Source organism: Diadema setosum, chromosome 4, assembly GCF_964275005.1.
Source record: "Diadema setosum chromosome 4, eeDiaSeto1, whole genome shotgun sequence".
Lineage (NCBI taxonomy): Eukaryota > Metazoa > Echinodermata > Echinoidea > Diadematoida > Diadematidae > Diadema > Diadema setosum.
Genome location: NC_092688.1, coordinates 9,572,607 through 9,598,512, shown reverse-complemented (window position 1 = coordinate 9,598,512; position 25,906 = coordinate 9,572,607). Strand labels below are relative to the sequence as shown.

At 38.8% G+C, this 25,906-nt stretch overlaps 2 protein-coding genes across 2 annotated transcripts in view; one reads left to right on the top strand and one right to left on the bottom strand.

Annotated features, from left to right (window-relative positions):
• Positions 1–20,745, top strand: part of LOC140227546 (phosphatidylinositol transfer protein alpha isoform-like) — a 29,225-nt gene extending 8,480 nt beyond the window's left edge. The window contains exons 3-10 of the mRNA XM_072307952.1: positions 7,490–7,662; positions 8,460–8,559; positions 10,622–10,699; positions 11,797–11,877; positions 12,931–13,008; positions 13,922–14,017; positions 14,887–15,009; positions 17,087–20,745. Of these exons, the coding sequence (XP_072164053.1) occupies positions 7,490–7,662; positions 8,460–8,559; positions 10,622–10,699; positions 11,797–11,877; positions 12,931–13,008; positions 13,922–14,017; positions 14,887–15,009; positions 17,087–17,146 (789 nt within the window). The 3' untranslated portion in view covers positions 17,147–20,745. The remainder of the gene's footprint in view (positions 1–7,489; positions 7,663–8,459; positions 8,560–10,621; positions 10,700–11,796; positions 11,878–12,930; positions 13,009–13,921; positions 14,018–14,886; positions 15,010–17,086) is intronic.
• A 1,972-nt stretch (positions 20,746–22,717) lies between these two features.
• Positions 22,718–25,586, bottom strand: LOC140227460 (uncharacterized). The gene is made up of 3 exons (XM_072307863.1): positions 24,485–25,586; positions 23,728–23,821; positions 22,718–22,832 (listed from the first exon to the last, which is right to left on the bottom strand). The coding sequence occupies exons 1-3, from the start codon at positions 25,584–25,586 to the stop codon at positions 22,718–22,720; spliced, it is 1,311 nt and encodes a 436-aa protein (XP_072163964.1).
• Between the last annotated feature and the right edge of the window lie 320 nt (positions 25,587–25,906).

The following is a 25,906-nucleotide window of genomic DNA, read 5'->3' as shown; positions in this document are numbered from 1 at the left end:
AATATTCCCTACAAAACGATACAGAAAAAGAATCCACAAAAATCGGGAATAAAGAAGATATGACATTTTGAAATTTCACATTTGTTTTTGGAAAATTGGATAGACTAGTCCTTATGAATACAGTGTATTCAAATAACTGAGTGATAATGTCATACTTTCACTATAAAGTTGTATACTGTATATGAAGTTCAGAATTTTTTATTTTTATTTTTAGCTAATACAAGTAAAAACATTTTCCCGTACCAAGATATATCAGAGTTAACATGTAATTCATTCTCTTGTATTTTGGGTGGTTTTAAGACAAGTTTTACATTAATACAGCTGAAATATGAAATCTTTGTCATTACTGTATATGAAATGAATAAGAAATTGTGAGAGCATGACATCATCAACTTGCTGGTTTAAATATTCATACGGACTGGTCACGAAATGTTTTCTGAAAAAAGGTGAAATTTCAAAATGTCATAACTTTCTTATTTCTCATTTGATTTTTGTCATTTTTGTCGCATTCTGTAGGGAATACTTTTCTTTTTCTTATGAAATTGTGTTTTTTTTTTTTTTGGGGGGGGGGATGGATTTGGTCTTTAAGAGATCATAATCTTCTCTGATTTTCATTCAGTGACTTGAAGTCTTTTTTTGTGGGGAGGGTAGGGATTGGGGCACAGTAAATAAAAATGTATTTGTAACGTACACCATGGATCATGGTGCAAGGGACAGACTCGATCATAAATGATCAAGGTTTTGATGTGAACATGGCATGCGCAGTGGAGGGCTGCAGTGTTTGCATGTGGATTACACTTGTCAAGCACGGAAAGATCGCCAAGTGAGGCATGGTTCTTGAACAATTGATTAGCCATTGGACGCAGAGATTAAAGGTAGCGAGAGGGTTCAAAGTCCATGCCTGGTTGTACTCAAAATGCCTTTTGCCAGTGATGTCCTTCTCAATTTGATATGTTCATTTTGTAATGTTTTTTTTTTTTTTTCTAATAGTGTTACTTAGCTTCTAGTAAGAGCAGGTGGAAGAGGAAGATGGTATTTTGCAAGTTGCAAGTAATTTGCAACCTGCCGGCTTTCCATCCAGAGGAAATGCACTACTTAGGTTTCATGCCACAACAAGAGATCTTGGCTCTGTGCCGATTGGCTTCTTAGCCTTGGTGGAGAGCTTAGAAGGATCAGTATAAATCTTGTGATGAAAAATTCAGTCAGATAGAAATTGCCCCAGCAACAATATGACTATTAGAATGCAAGTGCCCTACATGTAATTCTCTTGGATGCAAACAAACGTATATTTCAGGGAAATCAGACTTAACATTTCCTAAAATGTTCTTATTTTTGCTCTTTTTCATATTTATATAATGTATATCAAACCAAATAAAAAAAAAAAACCCAACCCAATAACAACCAAAAGTTTACACAGAATTGAAGCATTTTCGGTGTGCATTTAGGTAGAATTAGATATGTGTATGCTTCAAATTTTAGACTTTGTCACATTCTGAGCTGGAAATATAAATAACTCATGAACAATTCTCTGATTCCTCAAGCTGAGTGTTTCACTAATCTTCCTACATTTGGTAATTTTCATAGGGTTTGGGAAACTTTCCCTTTTATAGTTAATATAAGTATTTGAAAATTCTCCTAAAGAAAAAAGTAATTGTAAAAAGAAGTTTAGTGCATTTTAAGGAATAACATCACAGGCAAGTGAACAATATCTCTGCAATATTTGGCCGGAGTGGTGCAGAATTGAATGTTTACCCCCACTGACGTAGACCAGTCTTACAATTGTATCTCTGGATATCTCAGTCTTTGGTTAGTTGTGGTGACTGCATTGTGACTGTGTATGCAAGTGTCTGATAGCATGACCCAACTGGTACGACTCCTATTCTTTTTTTTTTTTTTTTTATGATGTAGATTACCTTTGCTCCTACATGTACATACAACACACCCCTATTGAGTGGTTACTGTTAGATAGACCCTCGCTTACATCATTACGAGATAATGTATCAGTTACGATTAGCTGTTGTAATCAGGAATTTTAGTGACCGCTGAAGCGATGGATAAATAAACATGTTACACCCAAAGCAATCAAATGTGATATACTATTGGCAATCAAATACAGTACATGTAGGCCTACAGTGTAGACCGTACATTTTATAAAGTGTTCACAAAGTGCAGTCAAGGTCAAGGTCATCCCTCAGACTTATTTTGTACACACATCAGATGTATCCTGTTAAACCAGAAATGTTTTTGGCATAAAATCTTGACAAATTGGAGTGGAAGGCCTTTTCAGGGCAATTGCGTGAATCTTGGCTCTTCGTGGAATTCGCAATAATTTCATGCATGCAAAAATCTCGTTTTATAGTGATTGCAACAGGTCATAGGGCCATCTTAACCCATTGAGGACGAGTTCTGAGTATACAATGTGCAGTACTTGGGCAAGTGTCCATAGGAATTTATGCTTGTTGTAGCAAAATCAGCTCATTCATAACAGGTTAACAGTGTAGGATCTACACTTTACTATTATGTACATGTTTGTACACTACATGTATGTCTGACATAATTACTGTATGTACATGTTGTGCCCTGCACTTTTCATCTGTATCAAAAAAAAAAAAAATCACATTTGCTTATGTGATTTGTATGTTGAGTCTGATCAAACAGAGAAATTTGTACAGGTTCATTGTACAGTGTACAATAGTTTTTTAGGTGAATGCATTTATAAACACATTTTGTACAGGGTGAGATGTAGGGTATTTGTGTTTGTATGTGTGTGTGTGTGTGTGTGTGTGTGTGTTTTCAGTATACTCAGTAACGGGTGGCCTACGTAGCCCTCAGTCTGGCCAGAAAGGGAGTGGGGGTGGGAGAAGTGTGGGAGGATCTCCAGATATGCATGTGGGCCTGTTGTAATTCATTTGGCAGATATGGGTATATGAAGATATCTGGATTACTCATGAGTGCAACCTTGAAGTGATTTGAATACAATGTGAGATGTGTTGGCTGTAATCAATGCCAGGACAGAATGTTTGCCTTTGGCTTTGGACTATTTTCCTTACGTTAGGTACTACAGTATGTAGGCCCTACTCATCTTTCACAAATACTGTATGGGCATGAACACTGAGTCTGGGTGCAGTGAGCATAGACTACATAATTTAATACCAGCATCGCAATAGGTGCAGTCACACTGGCAAAAGATCGAGATCTTAGAGATTGTGATCTTAAACTTCTCAATCTTTTGTCAGTATGACCGCACCTTACATGTATAATGTTGTTTGCAGAACTGATTCAGCATGCTTCAATCAAGTGTTCATATTAAACTCAGTATTGTGAGAACTTGACTGGTATTATTTCCCAGGTTTATACTGAGTCAGTGGTACAAATGTACATTCTTTGCCGGTTTGATACTTAGTAGCAAATCAATACATTGCATTGATTGCTGTACAGCTGTGAGATTTGCACCAGGTTCTGGTGTGAATCCTTACACACATCATACACACACACACAAAAAAAAAAACCAACACACACATACACACATATGCATGCACACATACACACATATGCATGCACACATACACACACATACAGTTTTGTAGGCCCTACACACAAACTAGCAATAGGTACTTGTGGGAGTGCCCCGTTGTTTTCTCCCATAATAGAGGAAGCACTCCCCAAATGTCATTTTTACCCCCACAGTGCCTGACTAAATAAAGTGAAACATAAGATGGAACCCCCACAATGTACCCCTTGCTCGCCCATGCATACACACACACACACAAACATCCATACACTCACACAAAGAAAAAAAAAATCAGTTTTAGAAATTTGCTGCAAACCGTGTTGCAGCCCTTCTCCTTGTAGTGGCCAAGTTGCACTGTTAATTCCAGGATAATGTAGCAGAGAAGGTGATTAGTAGCCACACTGGATACATTATTTTGCCTTCTTTAAATAGCCAACACGGCAAATAGGAAAAATAATGTGTTTCTAGGCATTATGTGCAATAATTACATGTACATGATGGGATGTACAGTATATTTGCTGATACACTGTACATTTGATTAGTAGTGCATGAAAGTGTATCACTGTTGATGTCGATAAAATGGGACATCTTGTATAGTGTTTTAAATGTATAAGTGGGATATGGATTTATACAAAACCATGAAGGTACACTGTACATGAAAGATACAACCAGTGATAGAAGATAGTGATGCATACACTGTATTACAGTACAGTGTATGTCTACAAATGTACATTGTACATGTTCAACTGAAATTTAAAACTTAAAATTATTATTAGACTGACTGCACCCAGCTACAAAATAAGTACTTTGTATGTTGAAGAACGTTTTCAGACTTGATTTATAAATACTACGGAATATAAGGATTGTACTGCTGAATGTTATACATTGTGTAGCTATTCATGTGCCATGCATCTCCTGTGTTGAGACCACAATGTGCATGCTTATTAGCCATGCAAAATGCTATGGCACCTGTTCAAAATGTCAATGCATGCTGTGGTTTTTTACAATGTACCTCAATGTACAACTGTAATACTTTTTTTCCCTGGCTGTACTATAAAACTGCCCTTTCTTGAAAACATACAATTTGCATTCTTTTTTCAATTACATTTGTACATTGTACGTGTACACACTGTATCGTGTATCCCAGTGATTCTGTTCATATGTGATGAAGATTTTGGTGAAAGTACATGTACATGTACGTTGTATGTATAATGTACATGTAACTTAAGGGCGCTAACCAGATTTTAAAGATATTTTCCAGATTTTATACATCTGGAATTAAGACATTTAAACATTAATGACACTAAAGAAAAACCCAGAAAAAGCAATCTATACATGCAGCTTTCAGTTGAAACCAAGCAAGAGAATGGGACATAAAAATGGGCTCCCTATCCTCCAGAGTAAAAAAAAAAAAAAACCACACAAAAAAAAAAAAAAAAAAAACTGTTGCACATATATCAACATTTTATTTCATGGTTTCATGCGATTTGTATTTAAATCTTTTTGTGCAGAATGACCTCAGCTCTTCACCATTTCAAATATTGAGAGACCTGCTGCTGCAGACAGCTGTAAACTGTGTTCACTCAAATGCTTGTACAATGTAGTGATTTGCAACCTTCTGAAATAATGTATAAATGTACCAGTATATTTTAAAAGCAAGACTGGTAGACTACAAGGTTTCTGTCTTTTTACTGTACAGTTGTACATGTACATACAGTGTATGTACAGGTGTAATATTGTACCATGCAACTGTTAAAATAGCAACACAGCCATGTGTAGAGTTGAATGGGACTTCGTGCTCTATGGTTCACTGTTCACTTGCATTGCATTATGATCTAGGGTTCTTCCAGTGTGGTCATTTAATTCTTTGTATTACAATAAAAATAACTGAGAGCTCTTTTTCAGAAATTTGTGTTATTGTAAAAAGTCATTGACTATGCAATCATAGAATGCAGGGCGGCCTATTTTTGGGGTACAGTGTAGGCGTTGGGGAAATTCTGAAAGGATGACGTACTTGTATGGTATGGTACTGCCAGAGAGTGTTTGCCACTGATGAACACTGTGCATGCATGATACATGATATGCTTAAATATGCTTTACAGCTGTATAGTGCTCAATGCGTAGAGAGAAGGCTTACTGATTATTACCAAGTTATTGTGCAATCCCAGCTACTTAGATGTGATTTCCAGCGCTGCCAACATTGGAAACTAGTTGAGAGTGAGACTCCCATAGGCCAATGCTATAATTAAGGAGTCAAAATGAGTGAGATCAATAGAAATGCATGCAAATGAAATAAAGTTTTAGAGTGAGAAAGGACCAAAATGAGTGATTCTCACTCTCAATGAGTGAGAGTTGGCAGCCTTGGATTTCTTCTTACACCCTTTCCTCCACAGACTTTGCGTAAAACCCACCACGTTTCAGGCAGGCAATCAGTAGAGTGCCCTCTGCATTTGACAGACAAACTGTGGTTGCGGATTTGCCACTGGTATTAACGATACGCATGCCCTGTGCCCCCTCTCACATACAATGAAGTTGGTCCAAATTGAAAAGGGGCAAAATGAAATGCCCTACATGTACTCTTCAAAATGGTTACACATGCCACCATTGATCCCATGCAGCTTTTTCCTACAATGTACTTATACACAGCTTCATACAGTAGTAGCCCCTCTTCTTGAACGTTTCTGTCTGTGGTGCAATAATCAACGGTTTTCACTATTAAACACTTCATCAAGTACATTGTAAATTGTCCCACAGTGTACATACGTGTATGTGCAAGGTATTACAGGAATGTTACTCTTAGTCTACATATGTGTATGTACACTATTGTAGTTCCTAAAGTGCATCAGAGGACTCATCATTACAACGTCAGTCCATACAATGTACAGGTTGTACAGTTCGGCTTACATTATACATGTACAATCTGATGTGCAATATATTGTGTAAACCAATACGTATACACTGTAGTTTGTCATGCATGGCCACAATAGCAGATTATTCATTCAGGCTTGTCAAAACACACACACATAATATAACAACTTATTAATGGATGCATGTCAAAATATTTTGATGCTCTTGTGCACTCTGTCCAAGTTTCATGTGTGATGCACTGCTTGTTACATACATGTAGGATGTACGTTGAACTTCTCTTATCCGGCCTCCCTTTATCCGGATCTCTCTATTATACGGACGCAATCTCGCCGTGATTTTTTGTTTTTTTAATAATTAAGGGAGGAAAGGGGGATTCCCAACTCCTTGAGAACTCCTACACAAACACACATGAATTACATATTACTTCCAACATTCACATACACCTCTATTTTGGGGTCTGTTACTGAGTGTAACAATGAAAAGGTTGCAGTATACACATTACTACATGTGGTACTACAATGGGCTACATCAGTACATGTGTATGTATATGTACATGTATAAAGCATTGAGTCTCCCGTATCCGGCCAAATCCCTTATCCGGATGAGCCCCGGTCCCGACTTGTCCAGATACGAGAGGTTCAACTGTAATTACAAACCTGAATAGAGTACTTAGTACATCACTGCTCATAGAATGTACATGTAAACTGTCATGCATCCATTAGTGACCCTCCATTGCAAGCAGACTGTATTGATTTACACTGTAATGTCTCAGTAGCCTACTGTGTTATTGATTCATTCCCCTAGTTTGTTTCACATTTAAATTACTGTACATCCATGCAAGTTTATGTACATCATACCTGATTAAAGGATGCTCTGAAACCTGACATTATGAATAGAGAGATGGTGCTGTATCGCTATGATTTTTAGTGTTTTTGCAAGTGTTGGTATAGCCTGCAAATTTGATACAGTAAGTTTGAGTTGACAGTGTGAAGAGATAGTCACGACCCCCTTGGCAAGCATCTGTGAATTTTCTCATAATGCTGATTTTAAGCTTTTATTGCATGCTTTAACAGTCTGTTTCTTGATGTTGTGCATTTGTTTTTGCTGCAGTATAAAATCGGCCAGCTGTACTCTGTAGCAGAAACGAGTAAAGAGGTGACAGGAGGTGGAGATGGGGTGGAAGTTCTGGAGAACAAACCCTACACAAGACAGAAGCGTGGCCCCAGTGGGGAGATGGTCGAAGAGTCTGGGCAATACACCTACAAGAAATATCATTTAGAACAGTAAGTTTAAACATACAGTACTGTATACACACAGTATTTTTTTTTTTGCACTTAATTTCACAAATCAGAATGTTGCAAGTGATAAAAATTCCCAATATGGAGATCCATGGTGGTGGAATTGGAAATTTATAAGCACCATCCTTTGCTTTCACAGCAAATTTACTGATATACCACCATCAATATGATAATTCATCACATTTGATAGGTAAAGTTGTGGTGTGTTGTCACTTTGGCATGTGAAGTTGATTTGCAGTTTTGCAATAACAAACCACTGCAGGCAAAACATGGTGTACATTTGTCATTGACTGTGCATGGTGTACATTTGTCTTTGACTGTGCATGGAATTTACTGCAAAGAAGTAGTTCTGTTTATTAGTGCAAGCAGCGTTAGAAGTTTTGTAACAAAACTCAGTGCAAGTTTGATTAGTGCAGGACAGGTTGAATTAAATGTCTGACAGTTTAACAATATGTGTAAATGCAGTGGTAAAAATGATTAGATACTCTATATGTTGAGAGATCAAAACTGCTCATTTGCATTATGTAAACATAAATGTTGTGATTATTATTATTATTTTTTTTTTGTCTACTCTATTTCTTGGTATCAGACACAAACAAACTTGATTTTTTTTCATCAATTTGTTGGATTGTACTTTCTTCAGGTTTGAGGAAATGTGAGAAATCCATGTTGATGAGAGAAAGTAGGCACATGTAAAACTTCAACATTCCAGAGAGATTTATTTCAGTAAATTGTGGAAAGAGTGTGGTATCAATGCATCAGTCTTCTTGATCTCTCTCCAGCAAAGTTCCGGGTTTCATCCGGGCCCTGGCCCCTAAAGGATCACTGGAGGTAGATGAGGAGGCCTACAATGCGTATCCCTACTGCTGTACTGTCATCAAGGTAAGGGACACACGCTTCGATGGATAGCACTCCTGGGAGAGCTGTCCCTTCTAGTAAAGATATTGTAATTTTTAGAACGTTATAGCACAGGACAGCCAGTGCCAGTAAGCCTTTGGCTTAAGTCTAGCCCCCCAGAATACCTGGTCCAACATGCATGCCAATTTTAGCCTCTTCATTTTATTGGCATTTTTTTATTAAACTTTGTTAATAGGTAATGTGCAAACTTTGATAAAAAGTGTGTCGTGACACTCATATTGTGTGAAAGGCCACCAAAGTTTGGTTAAGATTGAAACAGCCATTTTACATGTCATGGAGCAGATTACAGCTGCTTTAGAGAGAAAAGAAATTCCTTTGGCCATTTACGTTGACTTGTCCAAAGCATTCGACTCATTAGACCATGGTATTCTGCTACACAAATTAGAACACTACGGCATTCGAGGTGTACTTCTTCGCTGGTTCGAAAGCTATCTCAGTGGTCGAAGTCAGTATACTGGTTTTAAGGGCACCAACTCAGACATTCTACCCATAACGTGTGGGGTACCACAAGGGAGCATATTGGGACCACTTTTGTTTTTGGTATACGTGAATGACATCATCAATGCGTCCAATGTACTTCGTTTTGTACTGTATGCGGATGATGTAAACATTTTGGCTTCTCATTCTGACAAAACAATATTGAACAAAATGACGAACGATGAATTACAAAAAGTCTGTGATTGGTTTAAAGCTAACAGATTACAAATGAATGCAAGTAAAACAAAATAAATGATATTTCAGTCCTGGAATGAAGCTGTCACATGATGATATGATGATATATGCAGATTGTAATGTTATTTCCAGAGTTGATTCAATTAATTTTCTTGGGGTTATTATAGATGAAAGATTATCCTGGAAGAATCACATCAATCACATTCATGGCAAGATCAGCGTATTCATTGGGATGATTTATAAGCTTCGCGTGATATTACCAAGGAAAACCCTATTGATGTTACACAACCCCCTTGTCTTGCCTTATGTAGACTACTGTAACTTGGTTTGGTCTGGAGCCACTGAGCGTGACTTAAATCGTCTTACTGTTCTTCAGAAAAAAGCTATTCGATTGTGTACAAACTCTCATTATCTTGCTCACACATCTCCCCCTTTCAAAGACGTAGGCCGTTTATCCCTCAAAGATAGGATCTTTTATAGAACGAGTATTTTTATGTTTAAATATGTACATTCGATATTGCTGTGTATTTTTGATGATTATTTTAAATGCATTCTATGAGTCATAATTTTAATACACGTTATAAACAAAACTTTGTCTTGCCATTATGTTGATCTAAGATGAAATATAGGAACTCAGTGCAATATAAAGGTGCAAAAATATGGAATTCATTAGAATATAATCTTACGTGCATTATGAGTTTAAATCATTTTAAGTTGAAATTGAAACAATATCTTTTTGAATCTTATGATTAATTACATTTCTATCAAGGTAATGGAACATTATATATTCATGACATTCTGTTTTGTGTTGTATTTATGTATGTTCTGTTTGTTTTTATGTGTATTTTTGTCTATTATTGAGTATTTAGTGATTATGTAACATTGTGTATCTTGTATTTTCATGCCAAAAAATTACGACATCCAGCCAGAACATTATAAACAAGGAATGTCTAGTAGGATGGAATCAAACTATAAATTAGTTATCTGCAATGGCAGGGGGTTCAAAGGTCAAGGTCAAAGGCGACCCAAATTTGGCTGAAATGCCATTTGTGGCCGTAAATTCTATTCAGAAGATGTAATAGCTTTGCTGTTTAGTGTAATAGATAGAAATGATCTTTGATCGATAGTCTAGATCATTGAATTTCATCAGATGTAAATGAAAGGCCATGTACTTGGTGGCTGATGAAGTGATTGCATGAGATGCAGAGGAATTCCAGTTGACTTCGTAATAGTGAAATAGTTTTAATGTATTCGATTTTTATTAAGAGTATCATGTGACCATCCATAATGCATCTTATCCAAAAGAAGATTATGGCAGAATAATCCAAATGCTGTGTGTCCCTCTGTATTTCAGAATCCTGGCTACATGAAGGATAAGATGGAACTACGAATTGAAACGTGGCACATACAAGATGATGGCAAGCAAGAAAATGTAAGTATCATGTGCGACACAAAACAATCATTCAGTTTTCGAGTCTGAACTTTCACATTTTGTCTTCCCATGGACCTGCTACACATATGGACTATGAACAGAGGGTCTTTCTTTGATCCAATCTTCACCACTGCCACCTGATTATGTGCATCTTAGTGAGTACATTCAGATGTTTGGATAATGACGATTGTGTGACCATGCATCGTCACTGACAAAAGAACCGTTTCCCTGATTTCGGTCCTATTTGGCTGAGGTGCCTTTTCAGACTCGACTGCCTTTTAATAAACACCAATGCTGGGGAGCAGCAAACCTCAAACAAGGACAAATTTGCGTCACAAAATTGGTAATTACTGAAGCGGACACTTGCAGCCACGCATGCAACGTCCTGGAATAGTTAGACAAGCATGTCATCTACTGTTACTGTCCATGTTTACAATGTGCGTTAAATGGGGAAAAATAGACTGCAAAGCACAGTCAACCTGCCTAATTATTTGCTTTTTCTTGTAAAGTACTTGTATTTCGTAAATGAAATTGCTTTAGCAATGATTTCGCAATGTACACTACAACTGCACTTGCATTTTTCTTGATTTTAAGAGAGTTATTATCTTCTGCGCGTGTAGTTTTTAGATTTCTCAAAGTGGCGTCTTGTTTTTATCCAGGCTGGCTGTTGGTGGACAAGACTGGATCAAAGCAGGAAAGCATGTTCGAAATGTTTTTGTGACGCTTTTGATGGAAACAGGTGCATGAATTAACGGGCCATGAATGTCCATGTGTAGTAGGTCCATGGTCTTCCTTACTTTTCAAGTTATCTTTTTAAAGAAAATCTCAGACAGTCTCATATGTTAGTGTCTGATGTCTTTTTGTGGTATCGGATCAACTTCCGTCATAAAGTATGAGTATGTAATGATGTGTGTGTGTGTATGTGTGAATTCATGTGTATATGTGTGTGTGTATGTATGAATGTAGTTGCATTTATGTATGAATGTATAAATACTGTATATGAATGTGTGTGTATGTGTGTATGTATGTGTGTTTGTGTCAAACTGAAATTTGTGTATGTCACATTCACAAGTCCTGTCTTGATCTTTTCTGTACAGGTCCATCAATTACCTCCAGAGAAGTTGAAGGATAGGGATGTACAGGTGATCGACATAGCCAATGATCATATCTCCTCTTCGGTAAGTGCAAGTATTCTCGTGGTTGGACAGCCAGGTATTTATATGTGACATGGAGTCACGGAGAGTGACGGCTGGAGTGAAAGCAAACCCATACAGTCGGTTGATCCGCGTACTTTTAGACGAAATTATCTACTTTTCTTCTGTAATTGGTTTTGAAATTCGATGAAACCGTCAGATATTGTCCATCTTAATATTTCTGATAGCCACAAGAAATTTTGTTGATTGACAAATTATGGAAAAGAATGGTGGATCGAGGATTTTGAACGCTGACAGACCAAGTTCGTGAATGTCGTATTGTGTCGTCTGTATCACCTCGTGGATTCGCACAGTAAATTCACGCTCAAGGTCTGCACATGTGTGCAGGCGAGCTGTTTGTTTTCACTCTTTCTTCTGGAAATGACTTGAACCTGACCATAAGACTGCATGTGGAGACTCTTACTGTTACTTCATCCGTGGCTCTTGAATGTCCTTGGTAGCCACCCAAAAGAATCGTGTGGCGGCGTGGGGATTTTTTTGGGATCTTTGGTAGAAACAATGTTGGAATTAACCACTTTTCAAACCTGATTTGACTTGGCAATATTGCTTATACTGCTTCTATTGCTACGTCTTTTATGGAACCCAATGATTAAAACAAGGTGCTATGTAAAATACACTTTCAGTGCCATAGCTTTTTCTGTACAGATTGTCTTCCCGCTTTCCCTGATACAAGCCCCCCCTCTGGAGAGGCTTTTGAGAAGTCCTGAAAAATGAAATTTTATATTTTTTGCTTAGGTCTATATACCATCAACACTGAACTATCGAAAGTCTGGCAAAGCTTTGTTACATTGTTTAAGTGTTTAAATTCCTGTTCTAAATTCATGTAGGACTTTGCAGTGCATAGTCTTATTTGCACTATGCATTTGACAAGTTGTGTGTTATTACTGTTCTTTCTGCATTGAAGAAGGTGGGTTATTCAGATGTAGTGATTATTTCATGCTTAAATGCAAGCAAGTTTCAATGTTACTTGTATGTAATAATTTGCAATGTTTGTTCTTATCCCCCTTTGTCTACCAGGACTACAAGGAATCTGAGGATCCCAGTAAATTCAAGTCAGAGAAGACTGGACGAGGTCCTCTCGGCAAAGACTGGAAGGTAAGATGAGGGGTCATGTGATGTTCCCTTAAACCCGGTGAGAACGGTTTGATTTTGCTACAACACGCATTTCCCATAGATGCCTGCCCAAGTATACTCGGGACTCATCCTCAATGGGTTAAACCCGTTGAGGAGGGACTGATCTTGCTACAACACCCATTCCCCATAGACACTTGCCCAAGTGTTCTCGGGACTCATCCTCAAAGGTTTAAAAAGGGAAATTAATCCCAAATATAAATGTTGATTGAGTAAATGCAGCAATATTTATAAATAGTGGAATACATCTGTGAAAGTTTGAGCAAAATTGGATAATCTGTTCTGAATTTTTGAAGTTACGGTGATGAGACTCCTGGATCTGAAGACTACTACAGATCATGACATCACAATTGCGCTAACATAGTAAAAAAGATATATACATATAAAGGAAAATTAAACAGTTTTTCAATTTTTGTTCTTTGATGAAAGAACACTCCACTTTCCTCTTTCAGAAAGCACGAGAAATAATATTACCCTTGACATATGTCAGTAACAAGTCCAGGGAATGTCTACTTTTTCTATCATTGCAGTAATGTGCAAACTCATGTCTGTTAGACTCTCATACTGCTGTTGAGAAAGTTGTTTGAGTGCATACTGTGTGGTATGAAACTCATGCTTTCCTAGTGACCACCAAATTTTTTAGTCCAGTTGTTTTCATGTATTGGTTACCATATGAAGAAACGGTAATCAGTAGAAATGGCAGCACATGTTAAATTTGAATGCTTGTGTATGTGATCAATGAATATGTTTTGGCTAATTTGTGTAAATGCTTTTATGATTAGTCTCTAGCTAATTTGAATACAATTTTAGCTAATTTGTATTGTTGTGAATATGCATTACTTCTAATCATGAATATGTATGCTCTTTGATGATGCAGGAAACCACGAAGCCACTCATGTGTTGCTACAAGCTAGTAACCTTTAATTTCCAGTGGTGGGGTCTACAGAGGCGTGTTGAATCCTTTGTAATGAGGGTAAGTTTCCTTTATGCCTGTACCATATCTTAAAAAGAAAGAGAAAGTAGCGTTAACAGTGAATGCAAACTAATTTTGTGTCACATGTATGTTTACCCATTGAGGCTTTTGAACACCAGTGCTGTTGACCATGCATGACTGCCAATCGTAGAGTGAAATCAGAAAAAAGAAATGTAGGAATTTTACCACATTGATAGTAGCTAGTGTGCAAAGATTGTATTTTATATATAAGTTAAAGAATGTGTTTGAGGATAGTGACCTGGTTGTGGTATACATTGTAACTTGTTCAGTACTCCTTTGTTCACCCCGAACTGTGATTGCTCACATCAACTTGTTTTCATAATATTTAGGGAGAAAAGGTTACTGTACGAACTGAAATTTTCGCGTACAGATAATTTCGCGAATTACTACTTGGCGGACATTTTCGTGTGTCGTTAATTTCGCGGTTGTGAGGGTCTAACTGAACTTACTTATTCGCACGTTGTTATTTTTGCATGTTGTTATTTTCGCGGTTCAAAGGCGATTCCCGAAATTCGCGACAATAAAACCACCGCAAAAAATTCCAGCTCGTACAGTACCCCCCCCCTAAAAAAAAAAGAAGAAGAAGAAAATAACCGTGAAGAAACCCAGAAACCAAATATGAACCAAAATCTGCAGATAGTATATTCTTCTTAGCTCTAGTTCTGTACCTTTCAACATTAATGGCTATTTGTGCCATAGATCCGTGTATATTTTGTGTTTCTTGAAGTGTTTTGGACATTTTGCGTGATAGCCCTCATACTGGTTGTCTTCATTGGGTAAGAAAGCACTGACCTGCCTGTTCATACCTACATGTACCTTCGGACTCTTATCCCCCTTTCTACCAACAGCAAGAGAGGCGTCTGTTCACATTATTCCATCGCCAAGTCTTCTGCTCAATAGACAGGTACCACGGCATGACGATGGAGGATATCAGGGCCATTGAAGACCAAACCAAAGCTGAGCTAGATAAGGTGGGTGAAGAACGTGTTCTTCCAGTGGCATGGTGGGCTTGTGTGAATTGGGAAGAACGTTTGCAGCATTTGTGCATTTGTTAAAATGGAAAATTGTGAGACTTTGAGGAAATTTTAATTTTCTGTTTTCATGGAAATGTCTTTCCCAAAACTTACTTGAACATTGAGGAAGCATCAGTTCAAATTTTAGCAAAAGCTACCCTTCAGGATGATGTCTAAGTATTAGTAATGGGAAATCAAATGTTTGACTCTGGTGTAGAACTTCCCATCGATGAGCAACTGTTGAAACACTGTGCTGGTGTTTGGCAAGGCACTGCCACAGGGCTAGTGTATGTCAGACAGTTCGCACTTTGGCAGCAGTGATTATTATACCCCCGCCAAACGAAGTTTGAAGGGGGTATATAGGAATCAGCGGACGGTCGGGCGGTCGGTCGGGCGGTCGGTCGGGCGGTCGGTCCGTTGCAAATCTTGCGTCGCGAACTACTTCCTCAGGTTTCAACCGATTCCCATAAAACTTGGCACAGATGTGTGCCTTGGGTTGTAGATGTGCAAGACGTATTTTTTGACAGTACCCAAAAGTACGTTGCCATGGTAACGGCATATTATGGGCAAAAATGGGTACAAATCTTGCGTCGCGAACTCCTCCCACAGTTTTTGATCAATTTTTATGAAATTAGGTACAGATGTTCATCTGAATATGTTAATGTGCAAGACACATATTTCCGCAGTGGCAAAAAGTGCGTTGCCATGGTAACGGCATGTTATTGGTAAAATATAGGGCAAAATGCTTCATGGCAAAACTGCTTCATCAGTGTTCTTCCAATTCTCATGGAATTCATATTGAATGTTTGTCTTAGGATATAGGTCAGCATGACACATTTCTTGACAGTGACAAAAAGTATGTTGCCATGGTAACAGCTCACATATTATGAGCCAAAATGATGGAAAATTTTGTGTTGCAAACTACTTCCTCAGTTTTTGCCCAATTTCCATGAAACTTGGTACAGATGTGTGCCTTTGGTTGTAGATGTGCAAGACGCATTTTTCGACAGTACCCGAAAGTACGTTGCCATGGTAACGGCATATTAATGGCAGAAGATCAAGGAAAGATCTTGCGGATTTAACTACTTCCTCAGTTTTTTGACCAAAGCTTATGAAATGTTGTTTGGCGGGGGTATAACCAGTCGCTGTAGCGACATTTCTAGTTTTTTGTGGCACTTTGCAACCATTTGGATTAAAAGCTTGTGGAAGAGAGTCATGGAGTAATTCAATAGGAATTTTCCCCTTTTGATTGTCACATGTTGTAAAAACAAAAAATATCTGTGTGTATTTCAATTTCAAGAATTATGTGAGAGGCAAGATTTACCAAATTAAAATGCATGCTGAAGTTCTTCTCTACACTATATGCATTGAATGCCAGTGGCAATTTGCAAAAAATTTCATGCCGCAATAAAAGGCCGTCGGCTCCTATTCATGAAAATTTCATGCTGTGGAAATGTCTTGCTTTACAGTACGGTATGTAGTGGGTAATCAACAGGTGAAGGTCAGTCTTAAAGGTGTACTAGGCCCGTAGCGTGTTTACGCTTATGCCATATCATTAGCCCTTCCTAAACGAGGCCAATAAATTTGTTGTCTTCGGGTGCGGTTTTATGCTTAGTTTGCAAAGGCAGAATCAGTGTTTTGAAACGCCATATCGAAGGATACCTTTATACCTGTTTATGCTTAATTTTTTCAAGCTCAAGAAAGAGCCCATTATGCGAACATGCACTGCACATGTGCTTGCTATGTTTATGATTCTCCAGGATCTACGTTTGGAAGAATTACCAATTGTAAAGGCACCTCTTTGTATATTGTGAATTGCTATTTTGCAATTTTGGTCGTGATGAAATGGCATTTATGTCAGTTTGGGTCGTGATGCAACCATGTTATGTACTAAACATATTTCAAAAGCCTAATTGCACTCCCCCCCCCCCCCAAAAAAAAAAAAAAAAAAAAAAAGTTAAGCATGAAATGCACCCTGAGCAGATGAACCTTGTTCTGCTCTCACTGTTTTAATAACACTTGCTACTCTCTGCAGGGCCGATGTGAAGGTGAAGTCCGGGGCTTCTCGGCCGCCAAGGATAAAGACGAGTCATAAATGATGCTGTCGCCATGGAGACAAGTGCCCTCCCCTCTAAGGATGGAATGTGAAGTGACATTCTACAGTCTGCGTCTGCCCAGTATCCCTGTAGTTGTTTTCATGTATGCCATGATTATCTTCTCGGTAATCAAGAGAGGGAGAAAAATCTGTATTTTTTTTTTTCTTTGTTGTTGAGATTCCAGAGACCCCTAAGAACAAGCAATCATGTCCATGTCACCAGTAGAGCTGCCTTCTTCTCAAATTGTGAATTTTAGGCAGAGACTTTGTATGATGGAGAGTCTTGAGTAAGTGTGCAAATGTACTTTGCTTCTTTACTTGTTTCCTCTCATGGAAATGTGAATTGGAATATTTTTGCATAGCACCTCAATCTATTCAGTGTCTACTTATTATCAGATTGTGATTTAAAATGCGATAGACATTTGGTTCAGAGGTGTGTTTTTTTTTTTCTTCTTCTTTTTTGGTTTTGTTTTGTTGTGTGTGCATTTTAACTGCTGGGGCCACAATTTAAGACTTGACTTTCGCCGACCTGACCTGTGTGAGTTCTGTAGCTTACTGCTGAGTAGTTTGTGGTGAGCGGTTACCGACCAGCAGCAGCACATGCCGCAGTCATGCTGCGTAATTCTAGCCAGAGGATGGTCGGTTATGGTTATCGTATGATTATGATTACTCCTGTGCTATGGTTTTATCATCACGTCAGTACTGTGAGGAAGCAAGAACGTGGGGTAGGGAGTGCGTAGTGACACGTTTCAGCGCCTGATCACAGCAGGAGTACTTACCCTATCATATCCATTGTATAAGTCTGTTGACCCAATGCAAAAATCTACATACCGTAGACCTCTCCAATTTGTTCTTGTATAGCAGCCTCATCCCCAAATGGCAGGAGACTGCGGCTAGCTCGTTGCTGGGCTCTTTCGCATGTGCATTTTCCAACAGATCGTCTCCAGTCAAATTTGCTGGGAGGTGATGAACGTGTTGTGACTGTAGAACTCTGCTTCGTGGTTCTCCTTGGATGGTATGCTCATTTAAGACAGCGAAGATTGTTGGAAGCATTGAAGAAAGTGCAGAAGCAACTTGTGCATGCAAGGATATTCAAAGACATGCCATAGATTTGACTTTTTAGCATTGGTGGATGCGCAGTTCAAGTGTACAAGTAAATGAAGAAATCAATGCTTTTCTGTCTCTTTTTCTTTGTTATTCTATGATTCTCTTGTGTGAAATGGCAATAGCACTACATGCACATTGACGTTGCAATGTGGGTATAGTTCTGAAATTCCTGCAATTGTCCCAGAACGTTATCTCCATTGGGTGGTTGTGAGCGGTGGGACTGCAACGTTCCCACCGGCAAGTTTGAATCGGTGGCTGTGGCCGAAGTGCAGCTGAGGTTGACAAAAAGACGTCTTTCATGTGAGATGCTGGAAGCGGGACTCGTTGCATGGGCAAGAGACGTTCTAACGTGGACGGGATGGGGATGTTCTCACAACTTGTGTGAGGAAGCGGTCAATAACGTAATTGTATATCCAATTTGTCGAGTCCTCCCATATATAATTAACCGATGCTTGTCTCTGTGATCTGAATCATGTAGTCGCCGTGTTTGTTTGCTGCAGTTGAAAAAATCCAGTGAATAGTTTTGTTCAAGTGCAAATAGCCGCTTTCGAGGGTTCTGCGCCAGGTTCGAGGGTAAAGAATTTTAATGAAACTTTGTAGTTAAGCTCTCTAGAATTTTATGCCCTGTTGTTCAGTACCTTCTCTGCTGGGATGGAAATAAAATGTTGATTTTTGTTTTTCTTGTAAATCTACCTGTTGTAAAGTTTGTAGTACATTCCTTTATTCTTGTTTTGTATTTGGTGTGGAAAGGAAAAGGAATGTTTGTAAAAGACTGACTCTCCTGCAGCTTTAGAACCCAGCAGTCAGTGAATTTCTCATTGTTGTAGTATCCTTGTCATTGTAATTAATTAATTCATGCCCCCCTCCAAACAAACAAACTTGAATTTATACCTGACTAGCTTATTTCCCGTGAAAATTAGATCAGTGAAATGTATGTTTTTACTGCATGTACCGTGTAGGACTCTGTACTTCTGCTATTTATGACATCGATTTACAAAAAGGAGGCAATGAAGGAATTTTGCAGCCGGAGACCTCGTGCTTATATTACCTGTGCTTCATTTTTTTTCTTTGTTATTCATGTCTTGGTAGGAAGGCATGCTAACGTTTATTGAGTAGGCAGGTGTATGTGTAGTTGAGAGTTGGCCAGACAAACTTCTGTATGGGTTTATTCCTCTTGTTCCCCAACACCCATTAAAAAAACAACAACAACAACAGTGTGTTTATCTCAATCTAATAACTTGATCATTGCTCGCGGTAGAGCATGTGATTGACACGTCCATGAATCATGAACCAGAAAACAACCAGAAGTGGATTCAGTGTACCATTTTTTTCCCTGTGCAGTAGTCCATGTTGCTGTATGTAAAGAAAAATGAAAGTGAAAAAAAAAAAAACCGACCTACAGATATGGTTTCTAAAATCTCATTGTGAAGAGTTACATGCCCTGAATGGCAGTAGTGATGGATTTTTAATCATTGCTTGAAGGCTCAAAGTCAAAACCACGATACAGACATGGAAGTTGGTTCAGTTCTTCCTGGACAACCAACCAGATATGCACCGTACTTGGGACTAGTCTTCGAGTTAAAATCACTCTGGGCAGTGTGGAATGTAGGGCGCCCCCTAGTGTCTGTAGACATCTGTGCGGAATGGCAGAATACATTGTGGAGTCCCGATCATGTTGCTTGTGTTGAACAAGAGTGGAATTGTGTGGAATGGTCCTGCTGAATAGGGGCAGAGTTTTCCAAAGTCTATCCTACCCGCCCCACTCCTCCACAAACTGAAATCTTTTTGGGTACACGTGTTAATTGTTGACCCTCACTAGCAATTAAGATGCAAGGGACACATAACTATTTCCTCTTCGTTCACCTAAGAAAATTTACTTCTTCTAATAAAATGGGCCTTGTCTGCCAAGTTGGAGATATACTTAAGCAATGCGCTCAAAGTTAGTTGATCTCGTATTTCAAAATGACTTCATTGTGAACATAAAACATCTCCATTTTGTTTTCCTCCCTTTTGTGTTTGTGTGATTAAAAGATGAAGCAGTAGTGATTTTTGTCAGACTTTAAATCTACTTCTTATTGTCGCTATGATTATGATTATTATTGTGTTTGAGCTTGGGTAATGTAAGGGTGTATTTTTATCAAAGGCTATCAGTATCTTTAGGGCGTATTGTGATTATCGGTGGATGGAGAAGAGCAGCATTGTGATCTCACGCGTCTACTGAGCTGCAGTTTTCTCGCTGGTTACTTTGTTGTGTTGTTTTGATTTGAAATAGTGGAAAAGTTCCCCCTCAAACTTTTATATCTTTCATCTCGTACGTTGTAAATTAAAGAGTGATGAAAGGGTTGCCTACACCTCTTTGTGGAGCACTTGTCTAGAATTTAAAATATATGTATAAATTCATGCACTTGTATATCAATGAATCTTTCCGTAATAAACATGCCTAATGTATCCACTGTTGTAAGTAGACGAATGATAAAAAAAAGAGAAGATAATCTTTGTAACTTGTGTTGTTCTTATTGACTATTCAGTAGTCATACAATGTAGTTGTGGATTGCGTGTTGATCAGTAAAGTACACCGTACGTTTGTACTTTAAAGTTTGTGCGTCCCTTTTGCAACCCTGAAAAAGAAAAATCTTTTCGTAGCTGGTATATTGTAGACGGAGATAATTCAGGTCTTTCCTCATAATGATAAAACGGGAAGTTTCTTTATGGTGGAGGGGGAAACATTTCTTTAGATATCCAATGAATTTATTCATAACCCGAAAAAAATTCCACCTGATTTTCTCAGTACAAAAAGGAGCATATTTTGGAGTGACATTTGTTACTTCTTTATTTCTGTCTTCTTCTTCCTCCTTTTTTTTTTTTTTTTTTTAAAGTGTATTACCATAAGATTTCCTGCACGACTTCATAGGAGACATTATTCTTCAAACGTGCAAATTTTTGTGACTTTGCAAAAGGGGTATACGACCTTTAAATGAAGTGATTGCTGGTATATGTTCTAAAGGAGTTAAAACTCTTTTGAGTAAAGCAGTTTGATTGCATCTTTTTCGTATGCAACAGGGTCTTGCTCATACTAAAGATGAACACAAGCTGCTCTAATATTTTATACAATAGTCACACAGTAGTATGATATGATTTATTTACCATTTTTTATTTTTCCACAATTTGTTCATTTACGTATGCCAACGAGACGTTTCCCTCCAGACACTTACAGTTGCTAAATATCTACCAAACACTCAACATTTCAAACAGTAGTTTATACATCAGAAAAGCATTTTGTAATAACATATACATGTATGTATATATATATATATATATATATATATATATATATATATTTATATATATATACACATGTATGTATTCATAAATATGTATAAATATGTGAGATATGAGAAAGGAAGGAGAAAACGGTGCGTAGCTTTGACATCAATATTCCTTTTACTGTTCCTCCTTTTCGGAAGAGTGCAGGAGTTGAAAAGTTTGTCTCCGCCGGAAAGAAAAAAGAAATAATATGTAATATATGTGTATATGTATATACATATATATATATATATATATATATATATATATATATATATATATATATATATATATATATATATATATATATATATATATATATATATATATATATATATATATATATATATAGAATATACATACATGTACATATTTTTTCTAATTTCTTTTTTCATTTCGTTTTTCCCCGAGATATTTAAAGAGTTCCGGGTCTTTTACAAAGCGGGAGGCGCTATCGTGTTTTACAAAGGAATGTTGCTGTGAGTTAATGCATCCTTAAACGCCGTTCATCGCCAGAGTAATGATTTCTAAGTACTGTCGCATCAATGATTTATTTCAATAAATTACCACATACCCAACCATATTCAAATTTCAGTGGCAATAACAATAACACGAACGATATTAATGCGATGACATTAATACGTCTGTAATACACGGACAAATTAGGAAATTAGAGGAAAAACACACTAAATCCATAATTTTTGAAAAGCGACGCATTCCCATATGATACTTTGCGCCGATACATGCTTGATTCTTCTTTTTATATGATTATGATTAAAATGTATATATTTATGATATACTTGATACAGACAAGTTTCAACCAACAGTCTTGCGTACAATGATATTTGCACTGCAGTCACATTGTATACCTTTAAGAATAATCAATGGCAAAATTACTATTAGCCGTTATAATTATGTACATAATAACAAATAAAACAATGGCATAAACATCTGTGTTTAATAATTAGTAGCCGTGTTAATCGTATACAATCCCACTAGCCCCATTAAAATGTGTTGTAAAATGCCCTTATCCACAATGGTCATGTTCGTAAACGAAACGATTCGTGTAAGTGTCATTAAATATTCTTTCATGGTGCAAATTTTGACACAACACTCCCATGTGAAGTACATGTAACAGTGAGAGGGTGAAGGGGGACTCTTTCAAGTCTCTTCGGGCGGTACTCCCGTCAGAGCAGGACGACGTTCCCGGTAGAACGACAACGACGAAATGGCAGCGGCGGCGTTCTTCATCAGCGATCGCCGGCGTCTCCGCTCGCTGTGTAAAGGGGATGGCGTGGAAAAAAAGACAATGAAAACAACATCGAGAACGACACAGGGAACAAAATCGAATAGGATGTGGAGAATTACATTGGAAACCAATCTCCTGATTGCGGTGCACGTTTTTGTGAATCCAGTTGTATGGTGACAAGACATTGGATTTTGTACTGAAACGGTAATTCTTTTCGACATGAATATTCATTATTTTTCGTATGAAGGGTAGCGTGCCCTAGTATAGCAGGCATATCAGTGTTCAATTCTTGAAAATCGCAGTATAGATATTCGAGAACAATCAAACTGCTCGCTTTCGAAATTCACAGAGATCATTTTTTTTTTTACCTTTGAGTTTTCAATTCACCTGCTCACAAATAGGAATAGCAGTGAGCTGAGTTTCTCGGTCTCAGCTCATAACTTTTTACGACATCTCCGTTTTATCTCTTCAAAAACCCTTAAGGGAGATTTTTTTTTTTCTCCAGCCACTATTATCAGTTCCTGATGGAAGAACGGCTATTGTCGTCATTAGGTCTAATCACTGGAAGTAGCCGTCCTACATACTGTTGTTTACTAATCAGTGCTAATGATAAACTGTAGTACCATTCCAGCGAGGTTGGAAGAAGACGACTTTTTTTTTACCTCCCTGCTACCATGATATAGTATAAAGTTTCCGAATCTCATCTCCATCCCCCTTCCTCACGCCTCTCCCGTCCCTTTCTCGCACACATCGTCACCTTTTTAGGGCAGGGCAGGTAACTTGTAACCAATGGCAATCTCTAAAACTTCTCGGTCGGGCTCGATTACACACGCGTATTGTGCAGTCCTGATTATATAATGGGAGGTATACAAGCCAGGATGGCCATACACATGCGCATGCGTCAAATAGTTGCATCACTCACCGCTCCTTACGTCGCTGGGAAAACTTCCTTCTCATATAGAATTCTATGATGAGCGCCCCTGCTGCCGTTGCTACTGCGATAAGTATCACATGCACTGGGAAACAACAAAGACAAGTACAGAGAATGAACCACACGTCATATTGAGTTTAAAAGTGATACACGCCCCTCCGCGTTCAAGGTGACTTTAGTGAGCACAAAGTATTTATTCTAAATGAGAGGACAGTTTAAGGTTTCATCAGGTCGGATGTGACATAAGACGGTTATGGAATCTTAATTCCTTTTTTTTTTTTTTTTAACTCGTTCATAGAAAGAACAGCTGGTCCATTAACTCTTACAGACTGACAGAGTAACGCTTGCCCGAACTCATCATCGTAACAGGTCAAGCTAAATGTTTATTTTTTATAGGATAGAAAAAAGGAAATTTCTTCATATCATTTTCCTAATCTTTCATCTCGAATTTTCGAGTTCCCATGTAGAAAAGACGCAACATGAAATCACCCAAAACTGAAAAAAAAAAAAAGATCACAGCACTGAGTGGATTGTTCGTCTTTCTTAAAACTTTGACTTTCGCTACGCGTCTCACTGTCAGTCTGCATTCTTGAGTCCTCGTGTAATTCTGTTGAGGACATTTTCCTTTTACACCTCGGGTCATATTCACAAAGTTCAATAAATCTGCGGAAAAAAACAGAGCCAAAGAAGCCCGACATCGTCAAAAGAGCAAGGAAATAAAATTTAATGTAGATGTTTCTATGCCTACCTGGATGAACACATTCGGAGTAGTCACACTCGAGATCTGCTGCCGGGACGCTGTCTCCGGACCCTGCTCCAACGATCACAACCCTCTCCACGCAGAAATGCTCTACCTGCTCTCGGTCGGGCCGCGTTGTGTAACATGTCAAGGGGTCAGTTGCCATGGCGACCGGAAACGCGTACGAGTTAAAGGAGGCGAAGCCGTACAGGAAACCAACCACGGGCGCGTAATGACGATTCACAACGAGACTGTGCGCGCCTTGTCTGATGGGCAGTCGTAAAGCGCAGTAGCGACTCATCCCTATTCGCCGAAACGAATTTCCCGCCACGAATTCGGCCTTGGAACCATCAATTGTCGCATTCTCAAGGCTCAGGCACTCTCCAAGGACGTTGAGGAAAGACGATAGTACATTTCGGTTTCGTGTTTGGTTGTACGTGAGGAAGTGTACGGAATGGACTCCCTGTTCTAAAGGGGGCACCATCGTCATCGAGGGATCGCCCGGTCCCGTCTGGTTGTCTGCATAGTGACCCTTTGCAAAAGCCACTAAAAGACAAGGCATAGAGGTCTGAATCAAAACTGTGTCGGACTGGCCAATGTCGAACTCAATGAAGTGCCCCCTGGACAGCATTACGTCCGCTCTGTTTGGGTCGGAGAAAGCGATGACAGTATTGTCTCGTCCTGCTAGCAGACGGTAAACAGTCGATGCCTGCCGCCCCATCATGGCAGAAGCAATGAACGTGCGACCCCATTGGTGGAATGGTGCAATCTGCTCGACGAGATGGTCACACGACTGGACAGAATTTGGTACGAAGGCGCACTGACTGCCCGTTAGGACTGAGATGGGCTTGTTCGAGGTGATCCTGGAGCCAGTTGGATCAGTAGCGCCCTCTAGATGTATGGTTTCTAGCCGATTTAAGTTGAAGCGGAGATTCTCTCCTGGATTCAGGCGGATTCCAGTGTGCACCCAGGCAGTATTCAGATTGATGGTTACCAGAGTAGCGTCCTCTACGGCAACGAAACTGATCTGGGAACGGGAGCCGGCGGGATATGAGACAACCATGTGTTCCCGCCCCAAGGTGGAAACCGGTATGGCCGTGAATCCGTCCATTGACCTCGCATGGGCGTCGTTGACTCCATAGACGCATATGTTGGCCGTGGAGTTGACCACGATGGCATGTCCGCTTCGGCCGTCATACGAGCCCTGGAATAACACTTCGTTTGGCAGTGGAACAACCTGACTGGCGTCCCGCGGCAGAAACCCTTGAAGGTTGATATTGAGATCCGGTACAGATACAGTGGCGTGTGCTGGCTCGGGCGAGGCATTGACCAGCAGCAGACGAGGGTCTTCGTCGTTGGCGTAGTTCTCGGCAAATGTGAAGATAAACTCCCGACCCGAAATACTCGCACCATCTGTGTAATGATCGATGA